This window comes from Salmo salar, chromosome ssa18, assembly GCF_905237065.1.
Source record: "Salmo salar chromosome ssa18, Ssal_v3.1, whole genome shotgun sequence".
Taxonomy (NCBI): Eukaryota; Metazoa; Chordata; class Actinopteri; order Salmoniformes; family Salmonidae; genus Salmo; species Salmo salar.
Window position 1 is genome coordinate 13,706,136 of NC_059459.1, and position 17,600 is coordinate 13,723,735.

The 17,600-nt window shown below is 44.0% G+C and overlaps 1 protein-coding gene across 3 annotated transcripts in view; it reads right to left on the reverse strand.

The window, feature by feature from the left end:
- bmpr1aa (bone morphogenetic protein receptor, type IAa) overlaps nucleotides 1–17,600 on the reverse strand; it is a 70,171-nt gene that overhangs the window by 4,759 nt on the left and 47,812 nt on the right. Inside the window, exons 3-4 of one of the 3 annotated variants that reach the window (XM_014154032.2) lie at nucleotides 15,449–15,801; nucleotides 239–398 (exon numbers count right to left, since the gene is read on the reverse strand). In XM_014154032.2, the coding sequence (XP_014009507.1) occupies nucleotides 239–398; nucleotides 15,449–15,515 (227 nt within the window). In that variant the 5' untranslated portion in view covers nucleotides 15,516–15,801. Of the gene's footprint in view, nucleotides 1–238; nucleotides 399–1,266; nucleotides 1,506–15,439; nucleotides 15,802–17,600 lie in introns of those variants that run through there. The other 2 variants (XM_014154031.2, XM_014154033.2) reach the window with 2 other exon arrangements.

Below are 17,600 nucleotides of genomic sequence, written 5' to 3' on the forward strand. Positions count from 1 at the left end.
CCATTTCTGTCAAGCCGTCTATACGTACAGTTTGACGCGTACGTTCGATAAATCCAACATACGCACCACACCGAACGCAACGAATCGTTCCATTGGAAATGAATGTACTTCTGGTGTACCAAAAGGCAATGACGCTGAGATCGAGGCGTTAGGCCAGCGTTGACATTCATCACAGACCCAAAAGTCAGAGTTGGAACAAACATATCAATTAAGAATTTGGCTTTGGTTGGTCACTCACTCGCAGGTGTTATTTTTGTGGTCCTCTGGACAGTAACCCGAGCAGTAGCAGCTCAGAAAGCGGGCGGCGTCCTCTGGGGCCACCGTGGTGTCGTCCCCGGGCTTCCTGGACTCATGCTTGTGCCCGGTGCCGTGGAGCATGTGGTCTGGATTCTGACCAGCTGGATGGACGGAGAGAGTGAGAAAAAATTGTTTTGTTTTATAATGACAGTGAAAATGTCACAATCCATCATTTTTTCCCCTCCATCTGGGAGACACTGTCTGAAGTCGCAAAAACACAGGTTTTCACTGCACACATCACTGTTGCCAGAAATACAGAACATAAACACATTGTGTAACATTTTCATTCTGCTGCCTAACACAACATCTGGTTTGAAGAGTTACAGTAGTCAAATACTAGGCTATATATTCATAGTAAACACAACAGTCCTATGGTGGGTTTCAATGTTCTGCTCTCCCCCCTTCTGTTTTTATATAAGAGCGGTCTGCTCCTAATTGTGTGCTCATGTGATAAGTCTGATCCATATATGGCCAGAGGGCTATTTATACTCTGTGCTAGTGTCCAGTTAGAGCCATCACATGCATGAGCGTAAGCAGAGCAGAATACTGGAGGGCCAAGCCAACATCTGTTGTTCGCAACATTATCACTGTTGTCAATCTGATTGCAATTACATATGAAATTGAAAACAACGGCATGGTTTAATGGAGGAAAAACCTAATATTCATGCAGGCTATTATGTTGTGGTTCTTTATAATGGCAAGGTTTAGTACACAGCAAATGTTCACTGCTAAAATCAGTTTACGCTGGTTAAACTAGCCGAGAGCGCACTGCCAGGACTCTGTATTAACCGCACCTAAAAAAGGGCATCAGCAACAAATCTACTGACATCTTAAGGAGCCAGTCAGAGCCATTAAGACTAGATACATGGCACCATGGATACAAAGCCCGGAAGAGGACATTTTACAGAGCAGCACACTAATATACGTTAAGTCCCTAATGCTGCATTAAAATGTTGAGTATGAGCTCACTGTGTGACTCCTCCTATCCTCACGTTACTGTCTGGTACTCCCTCCACCTCTTCTCATGCCCTTTCTCCTGATCTCTTTTCCTCTCCCCTTGCAATGCCCTGACCCACTTTCCTTATCAGTCCTCCTCTTGCCCGCTTCTTTTTTTACAATCCTTTTGCTTCTGTCTGCTGTTCCTCCATTGTCCTCCTTGTTCCAAATCCTTCTCTTCTTGACTTCTACCTCGTCCTAGCCCCTCCTTTCTCTTCCCCTCCCCCTCCTCATTTCTCTGCCCCTTATTGCCCTATCCCCCTCCCAGTCTGCCCCCCCCTCAGGAGAGTGGACCTGGGCTGTGGGGCTCCTGTGAGTCGTGAGCATAAAGCACAAAGTGATGTCTGTGTGCGGCGCTTGGCGCGGCTTCGGCACTTCCTCTGGAGCATGACGCGACTCGAGCCTGCTCCAGTTCAGACATGTCTGCAGAGGGCCAATCACCTGCAAACCTACACTTTGAAACGTCTCGGCAGCAGAACGGCCCCCTTTTTTTCTCTTCCCTCTCCCGGCTGCTTGTCTCCAGCTCCGCATTCCTTCCCTAGACCCCATTACTGGCTTCAGCGTTGTTGTTCTTGTTTTCCTCAAGTTTTTTTCCCCCTTTCGTTTTACAACCGAGTGCCCTGGTGGTTCTAGATTCAGGCTGCATTCTCTGAGTAATCTTACTGGTAAATGACCATTTAAAAGGAGAGCCGAGAGATAACGGAGCTTCTGTTGGGCTTCGGTTCCTTTTTTACAGTTCATCTGTACGCTGATCATGTACTTACAGACTCACCGGCTTACTGACGTCAGACAGCCTAACAGTCGACCAGGACCACTACCTCTACAAATGCTTCACTTTTAGTGTTGTACTTCAGCCAATAGAACCCCATAGGGTGCCAGACAAAAGTGTGCCAGTCTTAACTTAGTTCTGGGATCCTTTAGAGTCAAAAGCTATTATGTAAAAACATAATAACTGTATCAAATTAAAAGCAACCATTAGGCCTCGATATCTACATTTCAACAACTAAAGCAAAGCAGACCAGAACTCTTAAGTAATATTTTATGGGTACAGAATAGACAACCAGGAAAGTGACTCACTACAATCCTCAATGTGGTCAACACTAAGGTCATATCACCAGAGCAGAGAGAAATCACAGTGCAGGGGGTTGCGAGATCATAGCCGTATGCTTGAGCTGGGGTCCTCGGGGCATACAACAAACCCTAATCTGTTGTACAAACAAGGGTGGCAGGAGTTATCAGTGGCGGAACTGACGGCAACACCCTGAAAAAAAATAGAGGCCCGAGCAGTTCTCCAGTGAGATAGCAGAGCCGGTCTCAGAAGCTGTGAAACCCGGGGCTTTTGATGTCCGCCTTCTATCAGTGAAGAGGAAAAGAACACAACGATTACAGGACTCGAGTTCCAACCAAACACCAACATCCTCCTGGGGGGGGGAATAAACCCAGTCTCTTTGCTCTACATGCGTCTCACACACACACACACACACACACAAAGAAATAAAGCTCCTAACAGGAGGCAGATAGTCTAGACCTATTGCCGGTGATATTGCACACAGGAGATTTAATCAAAATAATATCTGAAATTGTTGCACTAATAAACTAGACTTAAGTGGTGGCATGGCCCAAGGCCCAGTTTGAGCTGGGCTGTCCCCTGGCGATGTCAGATTGGCACAGAGCAGTGTTGGGAGGCAGTGTGGAAACTTATAAACACACAGCAGACTGGAACCAGATCAAACGGGCCAAGCCCCAAATAGAAACCAGAGAGCTGAGGGTAGATGGCTCTCTTTCTCCCTCCCACACTCCTTCTCTTCCTCGCTCTCCCTCTGGGAGCTGTGCTCGGTCTCGACTGGCTTGAGTCATGTTTGAGGGATGGGGAAAGGGATTCAGGAGGCTCCCGGATGCTTTGATGAGGTGATGAAAGCCTCTTTGATAGTCCCTGAGTAAGCACATAAAACTCGGGACACGTTTTTACTGCAGTGACTGGGAGCGTCGAGGACTTCTGAGGCCTCTCTCCCACTGGAGTCTACAGAGAAAGCCATGTTGACAATACAAGACTTAAAGTTCACCATCAAACCCCCAAAGAGCCTCAAGGCCCTTTTTGTTTCTATTTGTCTGGGCCTCGCTAGTGAAGACACGGAGTACCTCGCTTCCCCTCTACTAGGAGGCCTGTGATTGGCTGGGGGCCGTGATTGATGGAGAGCAGCGGCTGTCAGTGGGGCTGGAAATGGCTGCTGGTGCTCTCTCTGCCTCCACATGTGTGCTTAATTCTGCCGCCAGTCACGGCGGAGTCTGAGGTCTGGCAGAGCACCCCCAGTAACGAGCCTCTCCATCTCCAGTCAGCCACATGTTGCACTCTTAAAGGGCCAGCACACTCCAACGCTAACGAGCCAATCCATCTACTGACAATGGAATGCAATGCTCTTAAAGGGCCAGCAGCAGAGCCTGTTTTTGTCAGAGCCAGCCATAAGAGTGCAGCGACTCGAGATAAACAGTGTTCTGAACTGGTTGTTCTTCTAACAGGACACACTGTGGAGGTGAGGGGAGTCATATATCTGCATACAAACACAGTCACTGAAACCTGCCCTCTCCTAAAGTCTCAGGCGAGAGAAAGTGAGTAAGAGTGTGTGTGAGAGAGAAGAACAAGTGAGAAGAAAATGAGAGAGCATGGTAGAGAGAGAGAGAAAGAGAGATCAGTTCACAGCAACAAACCCCAGAGAGGATCAACCTTCCTCTCTGACCTTGGGGGGTGGGGATCAACCTTCCTACCTGAAATTACAACTCTTGAAGTGGGTGAGTCGGCAAGAAAAGGAGAAGTATGGAGGTATTAGCTGACAATGATATACATCCCTGATAAAGATGAGCAAAAATTACTGCATACAATAAATACTGAGCTATATTGTATTCTCCAAAAAAATACAGGCAAATTATTTATACTAATACAATTGCTCAGAGAAAGATATTTTGTTTAACAAGTTGTAAAACATTCTCAAAAAAGGTATGGGTCCACATGTTTGGCACCCCTGTTTTCAATGAGAATAACAGCAGAGCCTTTTTCTCAAATGTTTTCTGAGTTAGGAGAACACATTGGGAGGGATCTTAGACCATTCCTCCATACAGAATCTTTCCAGATCCTTGATATGTAGGCAGTCATTGTAAATAAGAATTTGCTCTTAACTGACTTGCCTAGTTAAATAGATAAATAAAAATCCTGTTTGCGTTTATGGACTGCCCTCTTCATTTCAAACAGGTTTTCAATGGGTTTTGTCTGGAGACAGATGGCCATTGCAAAATTTCGATTTAACAATTTCTTTGTGGATTTGATGTGTGCCTGAGGTTAATGTCTTGCTACAAGATCCACCTGTGGCCAAGTTTCAGCCTCCTGGTAAAGGCAACCAGGTTTTTGGCTAAAAATGTCCTGGTAGTGGGTAAAGTTCATTACGCCATTGATCTTAAGGGCTCCAGGACCAGTGGAAACGAAATAGCCCCAAACCATCAAAGAGCCACCACCATATTTTACAGTAGGTGTGGGGTTATTTTCTGCTTATGCGTTCTCATTTCAACACCAGACCCAAACACTGATGTGTGTGGTCAAAGACCTCTATTTTCATGTCATCTGACCAAAGTGCCGGTTCCAATCCAAAGACATTTAGCAAACTCCGGGCGTTTACATTTGTTGGATGACATGAAAATAGAGCTCGTTGGTGATGTATTGAAAGGTATTGAAAACAGGGGGTGTCTAACGTTTTTAACCCTACCTTTGAGGGGGTAAAAAGTAGTACTTGTTAGACAAAATCTATTTCTCTGAGCATTTATATTAATATAAAATAATATACATTTTCCACTTTTTGAAGCATACAATATAGCTCAATATTTCAAAAGAATTGTGCGCATCTTTATCAAGGGTGTCAATCATTTCGGACCCCCACTGTAAACCTTACAAGTGAACCACAGACTTCGATGGCTCCCCTTTCAGCTCCATCATCACTTTCCCAGTGGCAAAGGACAGTATACAGAGAAGATATTTATACTTCTTTCGTTGTTCCTCCGGTTTGTGATGACAATAGAAAAGTGACAGCGGCTGTTACCAAATCTCCTCCTCACAGGTAGTGTTACTGGAACCTCTTCACCACAGCACCTTTCAACAGCACAAATCCAATACATTCTGTTCATATTAGTCAGTGATTCACTACAAGGCTTTTATCCAAGATGTAGAGAAAAAAAAAAGAGAAAAAAAATATTCTGTGTGTGTTCTTTGAATGTTATTGGACAATTTCCTGAGGAGTTCATTCAACAACCTCGGTTACCTGGCAACAGTTGAATACCTTGAAAAAGGTATTTAACAAGTTGCTACAGCCTCACGCTAATTAAAACTCCTCACACATGGAAAACAACAGCAAATAAAAAAAACTAGACCTATAAAACACGTGCCTTTTCCCCTTGGTGAGACAAAAGTGGAATTCTAATTGGTTTGTTGACACTTCAAGGGCAAGAAAAAGTGAGTGTGAAAAGAGCATTCATGAGATAGCACAGCAGGCCCCTTATACAGCCACTCTGGCAGCCTCTTGCCCAGCAGGCACCTCTGTCCCTGCCCCCTCTCCCCATAACGCTTGGCATATGCCAGGCCCAGGCCCCACACTCCCTCACTAATCAGCAAGCGCAGCGGGAGAAAAAAAGAAAAAGCGGTAGAGAAAAACCTCTCGTGGGATTGAATTATTTCCGGAGAACAATGAATGTTTGGAGTATTTTTTGCCCTGTAACGACTGACAGTATTATAGAGGAAATGGTTCATGAGAAAAAAGGAATCCAGAGTGCCAACAATCACTTCAACAGCTTCCTGTAGTGAGAGGGTGGGGTGGGGGGGGGGGGGGTTCTCTGGTGGGTCACGACCATCAATGACAGCTGCTGGCGGGAAGGAAGGAGAGAGGCTAACCTGGCCCTGCCTGGGTACAGAGGCACTGTTTCACTGTACAGTATGCCTGGGACAAGGTAGACATGGGAGACCCAGAGTTAATGGAGACCAATCAAAACAATAGCATGGGCTCTTTGATAACAAAACAGGGTCACAACCAGTCTCGGAGAGCGTAGCTCTGAATCAATCAAGACTTGGACAGGCCTTGCCTTCCTCTTATCAGCCTGTGTGTGTGCGTGTGTGACAGAGTGCTTAAAAGCTCTGCTTTTAGAGTAATCAGATCCTGATATTTGCCTTCACATCTCATTGGCTGGTTAAAGGTGACCTTTTACGAGCCCGAGAGCTCCGTCTTTATGGCCCTGGTTGGCTTAAATGGCTGCTGGTTGGTTCACTGTGGAGGCCCCGCCGGGCAGGCAGTATGAGAGCAACAGCAGGAGCAGCTAGAGGAGCAGAGGGAGGGAGGCCCTTTTATGAGGCCCCAGCACATTAAGATCCATATCCTGCCGGCATCAAACATGTCCGGATAAAAACCAGCGTTATACTTGAGGCCTGCGTGTGCCCGGTACATAGAATAAAACGATCTTGGTGACTAAATTGTGCTGTGATCAGAGCGTATTCAGTGTCTTTTCCATACATCGTTCACTCACATAGCATGATCTCTCACGACACAAGGCAAAATGAGGCAATATCATCGGAACAGCTCATGATATTCAACATGGTCTAATCTCATTGATATTAGGGCATTTCCCAAGTGGGAAATGGGTGTTTCTGCACATCACGTTAAACTTGGTATTGAGAGAAAGGACTGAGTTGTACCTATGGTGTTTGGTCCTCTAATTAGCATATATGCAAAACAACAATGTCATTGCCATATTATCCTGTTAGGACCACATGGGGGTTATGTTACTATTATTTAACTAGGTAGCTTAGGTCATGCATTTCAAAAGGCATTGCATTACCAGCTAATGAATTCTATCACGGCCATTATAATGGCTTAAAATACTGACCTCTCCATAGTGGGGGGTGGGGGACTGTGGGTCACATAAGGGGGTAGCCTTGCTTAAACAAAGGCAGAAGTAAGTATTTATGCTAATTTAATTGAACAACATTTATCCTGCCCCTCCTCCATATGCAATAGATAGTGTTTCAAAAGTGCTATTGACTTCTTATTTTGTCTTGGTGTCCCCCTTCGTAACAGAGATCAAATTGAAAGTATATATTTTTCAAATATTCACTACTGTATTTATTTATTTTGCTCCCCAGTATTTATACTTTGCACACTCATCTACTGTCAAATCTACCATTTCAGTGGTTTAATTGCTACATTGTATTTACTTCGCCACCATGGCCTATTTATTGCCTTTACCTCCCTTATCTCACCTCATTTGCTCACATTGTATATAGACTTATTTTTCTACTGTATTATTGACTGTATGTTTGTTTTACTCCATGCGTAACTCTGTGTTATACGTGTCGAACTACTTTGCTTTATCTTGGCCAGGTTGCAGTTGTAAATGAGAACTTGTTCTCAACTTGCCTACCTGGTTAAATAAAGGTGAAATAAAAAAATAATAATAATAAATACTGTATTTACAATATTCGTCACGTGCCCACACACTTCTAATTCTGAAATGTAAGCATACCTCAGAGGGATTGCCCTGGTAGTAATAGTGGGTTTTTAAACAGCACCTAAGACCAATCTGTAAATTCATTTGACAATTGGAAAAAGAGCTACAGCGTAAATACCGCAATGCGGGTTGGATTGAATTGAGCTCCTAATCTTCATTTTCATGTTTGCATGATTCTTCCCAAAACAATATCGCAATAAATGTGAGTCCACGTTCCAAATATCATTTTTTTTGCACCATGGGGAATTCGAACTAAGACCGCAAGTGGTAATAGATGTCAGGAACTCGATTTTATTATCAGAGCCTGCCAGTGGACTTCTGGTTAGTATGCTTTGGTGAGAAAGTGTTCCTATCATGTTAGGGCTGACCCCATTTAGTCGACTGGTTGATTGATAGGCTGTTGGTCGTTCGAGATTTCTTTAGTCAAGCAGTAGCAAAAAAATATATATAAATAAATTCATGGTGTACAAGACACCTGTCTGATTGGCGCCTGTGAGTGGACTGATCCATTGTGGAGGCCGTTCGGATGGCACAGTCCATCACTCTAAGACATGTGCTACTGAAATTGCATATGGTTATATTATGAAAGAACAACAGTGCAACACTAATAAAAAATTATTTTATAACAAAGACTCTTTCTCCCGGGTTGGATAGTGGTCGCTGTCAGAGGTTCTGAAACACATTAATGCGCTGTTGAATTGGAGCCTTTTACTAGGCGATGTTGCTTTGTGCATTATAGCAAAGTTAACCAGCATCTTGGTGTTGAGAACAATGCAGCGGAGGCAGCAGCAGAGTTAGGAGACAAAAAGAAAAGTGAGGCGAGAGGAAACCAACTTAATTAGGTTTATAATCAATAGACTAACTTAAAAAGTGCCTGGAAAATAATCCATATATACACATTGCATTAGGAAAGTATTCAGACCCCTTGACCTTCTCCACATTGCTACGTTACAGCCTTATTCTAAAATGGATTCAACTTTTTTCCCCTCAAATCAACACCCCATAATTACAAAGCAAAAACAGTTTAGAAATGTTTGCTAATGTATTACAAATAAAAACTGAAATGACATTTACATAAGTATTGAGACCCTTTACTCAGTACTTTGTTGAAGCACCTTTGGCAGCGATTACAGCATCAAATCTTTTTGGGTATGATGCTACAAGCCTGGCACACCTGTATTTGGGGAGCTTCTCCCATTCTTCTCTGCAGATCCTCTCAAGCTCTGTCAGGTTGGATGGGGAGCGTTGCTGCACAGCTATTTTCAGGTCTCTCCAGAGATGTTCGATTGGGTTCAAGTCCATGCTCTGGCTGGGCCACTCAAGGACATTCAGACTTATCCCGAAGCCACTCCTGCGTTGTCTTGGCTGTGTGCATAAGGTCGTTGTCCTGTTGGAAGGTGAACCTTTGCCCCAGTCTGAGGTCCTGAGCGCTCTGGAGTAGGTTTTCATCAAGGATCTCTGTACTTTGCTCCATTCATCTTTCTCTCGATTCTGACTAGTCATCCAGTCCCTGCTGCTGAAAAACATTGCCACAGCATGATACTGCCACCACCATGCTTCACCGTAGGGATGGTGCCAGGTTTCTTCCAGATGTGACGTTTGGCATTCAGGTTTCATCAGATCAGAGAATCTTGTTTCTCATGGTCAGAGTCCTTTAGGGGCTTTTTCACAAACTCCAATCGAGCTGTCATATGCCTTTTAATGAGGAGTGGGTTCCGTCTGGCCACTCTACCATACAGGCCTGATTGGTGGAGTGCTGCAGAGATGATTGTCCTTCTGGAAGGTTTTTCCATCTCCACAGAGGAACTCTAGAGCTCTGTCAGAGTGACCATCTGGTTCTTGGTCACCTCCCTGAACAAAGCCCTTCTCCCCTATTGCTCAGTTTGGCTGGGCGGCCAGCTCTAGGAAGAGTCTTGGTGGTTCCAAACTTGCTCTGACTAGCACTGTCAACTGTGGGACCTTATATAGACAGGTGTGTGCCTATCCAAATAATTTCCAATCAATTGAATTTACCACAGGTGGACTCCAATCAAGTTGTAGAAACATCAAGGATGATCAATGGAAACAGGATGCACCTGAGCTCAATTTTGAGTCTCATAGCGAAGGGTCTGAATACTTACGTAAATATGGCATTCCTGTTTTGAATATATTTGCAAACCTGATTTCGTTATTTTGTGTAGAATGCTTAGGATATTGTTTTCGAAATACATTTTAGGGTAAGGCTGTAACGTAACAAAATGTGGAAAAAGTCAAGGGGTCTTGAACACTTTCTGGAGGCACTGCATATCTACAGAAATAAGACAGATCCTGCTTCTGTTGCCTGTTTGGTTGATAGCCTACTGATTCCATGAGCACCAATCCTCATGCAACAATTTCCCAAATTCAGCTGTTTTTAATCTTTGCTATTAAGTAATAAAGGCTTTACACTTTATTTTTTATAATTTATTTTGTTTTGTTCACAAATGTTCAAAATGGTCATACATATTGTATTTCTAATAACCCTCTTTCCTCGATCTCCTTATTGTTGTTATTATGATCATCATTGAATAACATTTTATTGGTCACATACGTGTTTAGCAAATGTTATTGCGGGAGTAGCAAAATGCTTGCGAAATGGATAATAAGTAATGTCATAATTAGTAGGCTTATACCCTGACTACACCGCTCGCGTCGCATGCGCTAGCGTTGCAAAATAAATTTAGAAATCTATGTTATTCAATTATTGCGTGCGTCAACGAGCGTCTGCATTGCCAAGGGCTAAAATAGAAGTCCTTTCTATTTCTGACGCAGACCGCGCTGCAAGTTCGGCCTCTCCCATCTCCTCATTGGTTTATAGAAGCAGGCACCCACGTGCTATCTCCTCATTGGTTATACCCACGTGGGTGATTGAAAGACGAACTGTGTTGCCGGTCATTGTGGTAATACTATGAAAAAGTTCAGATGGCAGTAACCATATAAGTTCAAAGATGAAAAAGCCTGGAAGCAGGAGAGATGACTAGAAATGATTCGGTTGACCGTTTTGTGTGTGGATTAACCTGTTAGGGCTAGGGGGCAGTATTTACACGGCCGGATAAAAAACGTACCCGATTTAATCTGGTTATTACTACTGCCCAGAAACTAGAATATGCATATAATTATTGGCTTTGGATAGAAAACACCCTAAAGTTTCCAAAACTGTTTGAATGGTGTCTGTGAGTATAACAGAACTCATATGGCAGGCAAAAACCTGAAGATTCTGTACAGGAAGTGCCCTCTCTGACCATTCCTTGGGCTTCTTGACTCTTTTTATTGAAAACTTAGGATCTTTGCTGTAACGTGACACTTCCTACGGCTCCCACAGGCTCTCAGAACCTGGGAAAAAGCTGAATGATGTCGAGGCAGCCCCTGGCTGAAAAACATTAGCGCCTTTGGTAAGTGGTCTATCAGAGGACAATGAGACTGAGGTGCGTGCACGAGGCGAACCCAATGTTTTTTAACACAGATTCCCGGTCGGAATATTATCGCTTTTTTACGAGAAAAATGGCATAAAAATTGATTTTAAACAGCGGTTGACATGCTTCGAAGTACGGTAATGGAATATTTAGACATTTTTTGTCACGAAACGCGTCGGGCGCGTCACCCTTTACACTTTGGATAGTGTCTTGAACGCACAAACAAAACAGAGTATATTTGAACATAACTATGGATTATTTTGAACCAAACCAACATTTGTTATTGAAGTAGAAGTCCTGGGAGTGCATTCTGACAAAGAACAGCAAAGGTAATAACATTTTTCTTATAGTAAATCTGACTTTGGTGAGGGCTAAACTTGGTGGGTGTCTAAATAGCTAGGACTGTGATGCCGGGCTATCTACTTAGAATATTGCAAAATGTGCTTTCACCTTAAAGCTATTTTAAAATCGGACATAGCGAGTGCATAGAGGAGTTCTGTATCTATAATTCTTAAAATAATTATGTTTTTTGTGAACGTTTATCGTGAGTAATTTAGTAAATTCACCGGAAGTTTGCGGGGGGTATGCTAGTTCTGAACGTCACATGCTAATGTAAAAAGCTGGTTTTTGATATAAATATGAACTTGATTGAACAAAACATGCATGTATTGTATAACATAATGTCCTAGGCGTGTCATCTGATGAAGATCATCAAAGGTTAGTGCTGCATTTAGCTATGGTTTGGGTTTATGTGACATTATATGCTAGCTTGAAAAATGGGTGTCTGATTATTTCTGGCTGGGTACTCTGCTGACATAATCTAATGTTTTGCTTTCGTTGTAAAGCCTTTTTGAAATCGAACAGTGTGGTTAGATTAACGAGAGTCTTGTCTTTAAAATGGTGTAAAATAGTCATATGTTTGAGAAATTGAAGTAATAGCATTTCTAAGGTATTTGAATAACGCGCCACAGGATTCCACTGGCTGTTACGTTCCCTAGAGAGGTTAATTGTCGGAGTAGAGGACCTTGTGCATTTCAGGTAAAATAACAACTCAATGTTTATATCCCAGAACAAATTAGCTAGCAAGTGCAAGCTAACTAGCTAAATTGCCATAAATGTTTAATGCTTTTCGACCCGTCCCCAAATTAATGTAATTGGCTCAGAGTTTGTTTTGATATTTTAACCTGGGTGTTGTGGTCGCGTGTGGTGTAGGGGGACAAAATAAATGTATGCACGATGGCGCATGCACGCAGCCGGTTTGGGTTCCGTGTTAGTATAGCAGCCTTGAATAACCGCCATCGAGCTGTAGGCTTAAGATCGTAACCAGTTTAGTCGTAGTACCGTAACTTACTTAGGCCTATAATTTCAATACTTATATAGGCTACTGTATCAATAAATTATTTGTTCATGTCATGACACAGCATACGAGCCATTAATGACGTGACATGCAATCAAGCGCTTTAGTTTTAAAATAAAATTAAGTGACAATTTAATAATTGGCATTCACAAATGAATGACTTTTCTAGTGTGATGTAATAAAGACCTTACAAAACAAAACATATATACTGCTCAAAAAAATAAAGGGAACACTTAAACAACACAATGTAACTCCAAGTCAATCACACTTCTGTGAAATCAAACTGTCCACTTATGAAGCAACACTGATTGACAATAAATTTCACATGCTGTTGTGCAAATGGAATAGACAACAGGTGGAAATTATAGGAAATAAGCAAGACACCCCCAATAAAGGAGTGGTTCTGCAGGTGGAGACCAAAGACCACTTCTCAGTTCCTATGCTTCCTGGCTGATGTTTTGGTCACTTTTGAATGCTGGCGGTGCTTTCACTCAAGTGGTAGCATGAGACGGAGTCTACAACCCACACAAGTGGTTCAGGTAGTGCAGCTCATCCAGGATGGCACATCAATGCGAGCTGTGGCAAGAAGGTTTGCTGTGTCTGTCAGCGTAGTGTCCAGAGCATGGAGGCGTTACCAGGAGACAGGCCAGTACATCAGGAGACGTGGAGGAGGCTGTAGGAGGGCAACAACCCAGCAGCAGGACCGCTACCTCCGCCTTTGTGCAAGGAAGAGCAGGAGGAGCACTGCCAGAGCCCTGCAAAATGACCTCCAGCAGGCCACAAATGTGCATGTGTCTGCTCAAACGGTCAGAAACAGACTCCATGAGGGTGGTATGAGGGCCCGACGTCCACAGGTGGGGGTTGTGCTTACAGCCCAACACCGTGCAGGACGTTTGGCATTTGCCAGAGAACACCAAGATTGGCAAATTCGCCACTGGCGCCCTGTGCTCTTCACAGATGAAAGCAGGTCCACACTGAGCACGTGACAGACGTGACAGAGTCTGGAGATGCCGTGGAGAATGTTCTGCTGCCTGCAACATCCTCCAGCATGACTGGTTTGGCGGTGGGTCAGTCATGGTGTGGGGTGGCATTTCTTTGGGGGGGCCGCACAGCCCTCCATGTGCTCGCCAGAGGTAGCCTGACTGCCATTAGGTACCGAGATGAGATCCTCAGACCCCTTGTGAGACCATATGCTGGTGCGGTTGGCCCTGGGTTCCTCCTGATGCAAGACAATGCTAGACCTCGTGTGGCTGGAGTGTGTCAGCAGTTCCTGCAAGAGGAAGGCATTGATGCTATGGACTGGCCTGCCCGTTCCCCAGACCTGAATCCAATTGAGCACACCTGGGACATCATGTCTCGCACCATCCACCAACGCCACGTTGCACCACAGACTGTCCAGGAGTTGGCGGATGCTTTAGTCCAGGTCTGGGAGGAGATCCCTCAGGAGACCATCCGCAACCTCATCAGGAGCATGCCCAGGCGTTGTAGGGAGGTCATACAGGCACGTGGAGGCCACACACACTACTGAGCCTCATTTTGACTTGTTTTAAGGACATTACATCAAAGTTGGATCAGCCTGTAGTGTGGTTTTCCACTTTAATTTTGAGTGTGACTCCAAATCCAGACCTCCATGGGTTGATAAATTGGATTTCCATTGATTATTTTTGTGTGATTTTGTTGTCAGCACATTCAACTATGTAAAGAAAAAAGTATTTAATAAGATTATTTCTTTCATTCAGATCTAGGATGTGTTGTTTAAGTGTTCCCTTTATTTTTTTGAGCAGTGTATATAAAAAGAAAATACTCTAGTACGCTTATAATTTATTCAGTGTTGTTTACATTTTCCCAAATGGTCAGAAAAATATTGTAATCTAACAGCACCTGTTTGGCACACATAATATCCACACATACCTTATTTTACCTTTATCTCCAATATTTTCCACAACTAGCCAAATGTATTCAACACATCTGACTTCCCCTTTACCTCCTGAGCAACCAGTAAACACATTCTCCGTTTTGAGTTTTTCACATCCTCTACATCAATTTTGCTTTCATATGTGTTACGGTGTTCAGTCTTTGTATAACCAATTTGTTGATGTGATTATGATACGCTATAGGTCAGGCACTATTGGTCATGTGCATGTGAAGCATATATGTGTCATGTAAAGAGAGCAAGGGGTGAGGGAATGTTTTTCCCTAAACAAACAAGGGATTTCTGTAAGATACCTTTTCAGTTAGAAATGGCTGTAATTATGTTGCAGCTTCAACAACATGAACAGAGCTATACACACGGACATTCTGTGGTAGTCACTGCAGCAGGGAGGAAGGAGACAACGGGTGCTAGTCACAGTCAGGCGCTGTAAGTCTGAGCCAGGCGGCACAATCAAATCAATTGTGGTCGGACTCCCTCTAGTCATTTATGTGTCTTAATTATTTCATCAAACAGTTCGCTTAAAGCAGCAGACAAGCTCTGTGCATACAGTTGATTTGATTCAATTACATAGGATGTGTCAATATATGGAAAAATACAAGGTTAATCAATCGGTCAAAAGAACAGATGACTCTTGGTCAACCAAGATGTTTTTTAGTCTGGGACAGTCCTAGAACAGGTACAATTCATTCAGGTACAACTATGAATATTTATGAGCAATTCCCCCAACACACAGTTAGTTACCCTATAACCTTCCATCAAAAACAGCATATTAGAGTATCTTTCCAACTAAAGAGAATGGGAGGCACAGACAGTTGTGCGTAGTAATAAGAGAGGTGGTGGGGGCAGTGGGACAACAGCAGAGGACTACAATAACAGAGGAGCCAGTCTTACTTTGAATACCTTCAGCTCTGATCACCAGTAGGATGCAGACTCCCACCGCAGCGATGTAAAAGGGAAGCACTGTCATCTTGGCACAGTGACTTGTTGAGACTTGACTGGGCTGGACTGCACTCTGTGGGAGCTTGTTGGTCACTGGTGGTCACCCCTGTGGGCTCTGATGGAGTGCCTCGTCCTGTCCCTTCTTGGTTCAGCTCAGGGAGAACAGGAGCATAGTTTTCCCCCGTTGGGGGAGTGGAGGTACAGGTGAATATGTACGTGGAGGGTGAGGCGAGTGGGTGAGGGAGGATGGGTAGGATGGCACAAAAACAAAAAACTCAAATCTTCCTTCTCACAGGCTACCTCGGTTGGAAACCCTGGAAAATTAGAGAGAAAAGGGAAATATTGTTAGAGAGGAAGTACAGTATAAAACAAAGCTTCTAGAACACTTGAACGCCATTTTACAACCTGCATTTTCCTTGCATGTGTCACTGCAAAGTGGCAGGCCCTTGCACAGCAATGTTGTGATCAAGTTTGGAGAGGCCAGCGGGTTGACACTGACAGTCAACCCCTATTGTCTTTGTAAGCCCTCGGCTGCATGCTATCAGATTTGCTGAGCAATTTAGCACAAATTGGGAGCAAACATACCAGACTGTGGTGGATAAAGACAACAATGTTCACTGGGGGCATCACTGCTCCTCTCAAACTGCCCTGAGAAGAGTGACAGCATCAAAAGAGGGTAAATGCGACAGTATGCTACAGTTCGGCTAGGCAAACCGAACGAGTGTGCTCGCATACTCCCTTAAGTCATTCTCTTGAAAAATGAGACAAAAGCGTCAATAGTAAGGTTTGTCCATTTTGAGACGCCACAGCCAATGCATTTGGAAAGTATACAAGACCCCTTAATTTTTTCCACATTTTGATGTCACAGCTTCTCTAAAATTGATGAAATAAAAATCCTCAATCTGCACAAAATACCCCATAATGACAAAGCGAAAATAGGTTTAGACATTTTTGCAAATGTTTTACAAATAAAACAGAAATACCTTATTTACATAAGTATATATAACCTTTGCTATGAGACTCGAAATTAAGCTCAGGCGCATCCTGTTTCCATTGATCATCCATGAGATGATTCTACAACTTGATTGGAGTCCACCTGTGGTAAACTCAGTTGACTGGACATGATTTGGAAAGGAACACCCCTGTCTATATAAAGGTCCCACAGTTGACAGTGCATGTCAGGGCAAAAACCAAGCCATGAGGTCGAAGGAATTGTCTGTAGAGCTTCGAGACAGGATTGTGTCGAGGCACAGATCTGGGGAAGTGTACCAAAACATTTTTGCAGCATTGAAAGTCCCCAAGAACACAGTGCCTCCATCATTCTTAAATGGAAGTTTGAAACCACCAAGACCCTCCCTAGAGCTGGCCACCCGGCCAAACTGAGCAATCGGGAGAGAAGGGCCTTGGTGAGGGAGGTGACCAAGAACCCGATGGTCTCTCTGACAGAGCTCCATAGTTCCTCTGTGGAGATGGGAGAACCTTCCAGAAAGACAACCATCTCTGCAGCACTCCACCAAATCACACCTTTATGGAAGAGTGGCCAGAAAGAAGCCACTCCCCAGTAAAAAAGGCACATGACAGCCCACTTGGAGTTTGCTAAAATGCCCCTAAAGGACTCTCAGATCATGAGAAACAAGGTTCTCTGGCCTGAATGCCAAGTGCCACGTCTGGAAGAAACCTGGCATCATCCCTACGGTGAAGCATGGTGGTGGCAGCATCATGCTGTGGGGATGTTTTTCCAGCTGCAGGGACGGAGAGACCAGTCAGGATCGAGGGAAAGATGAACGGAGCAAAGTACAGAGAGATCCTTGATGAAAACCTGCTCCAGAGCACTCAGGACCTCAGACTGGGGCGAAGGTTCACCTTCCAACAGGACAATGACCCCAAGCACATAGCCAAGACAATGGAGGAGTGGCTTTGGAACAAGTCTATGAATGTCCTTGAGGGGCCCAGTCAGAGCCCGGACTTGAACCCGATCGAACATCTCTGGAGAGACCTAAAAATAGCTGTGCAGCGACCCTCCCCATCCAACCTGAGAGCTTGAGAGGATCTGCAGAGAAGAATGGGAGAAACTCCCCAAATACAGGTGTGCCAAGCTGGTAGCATCATACCC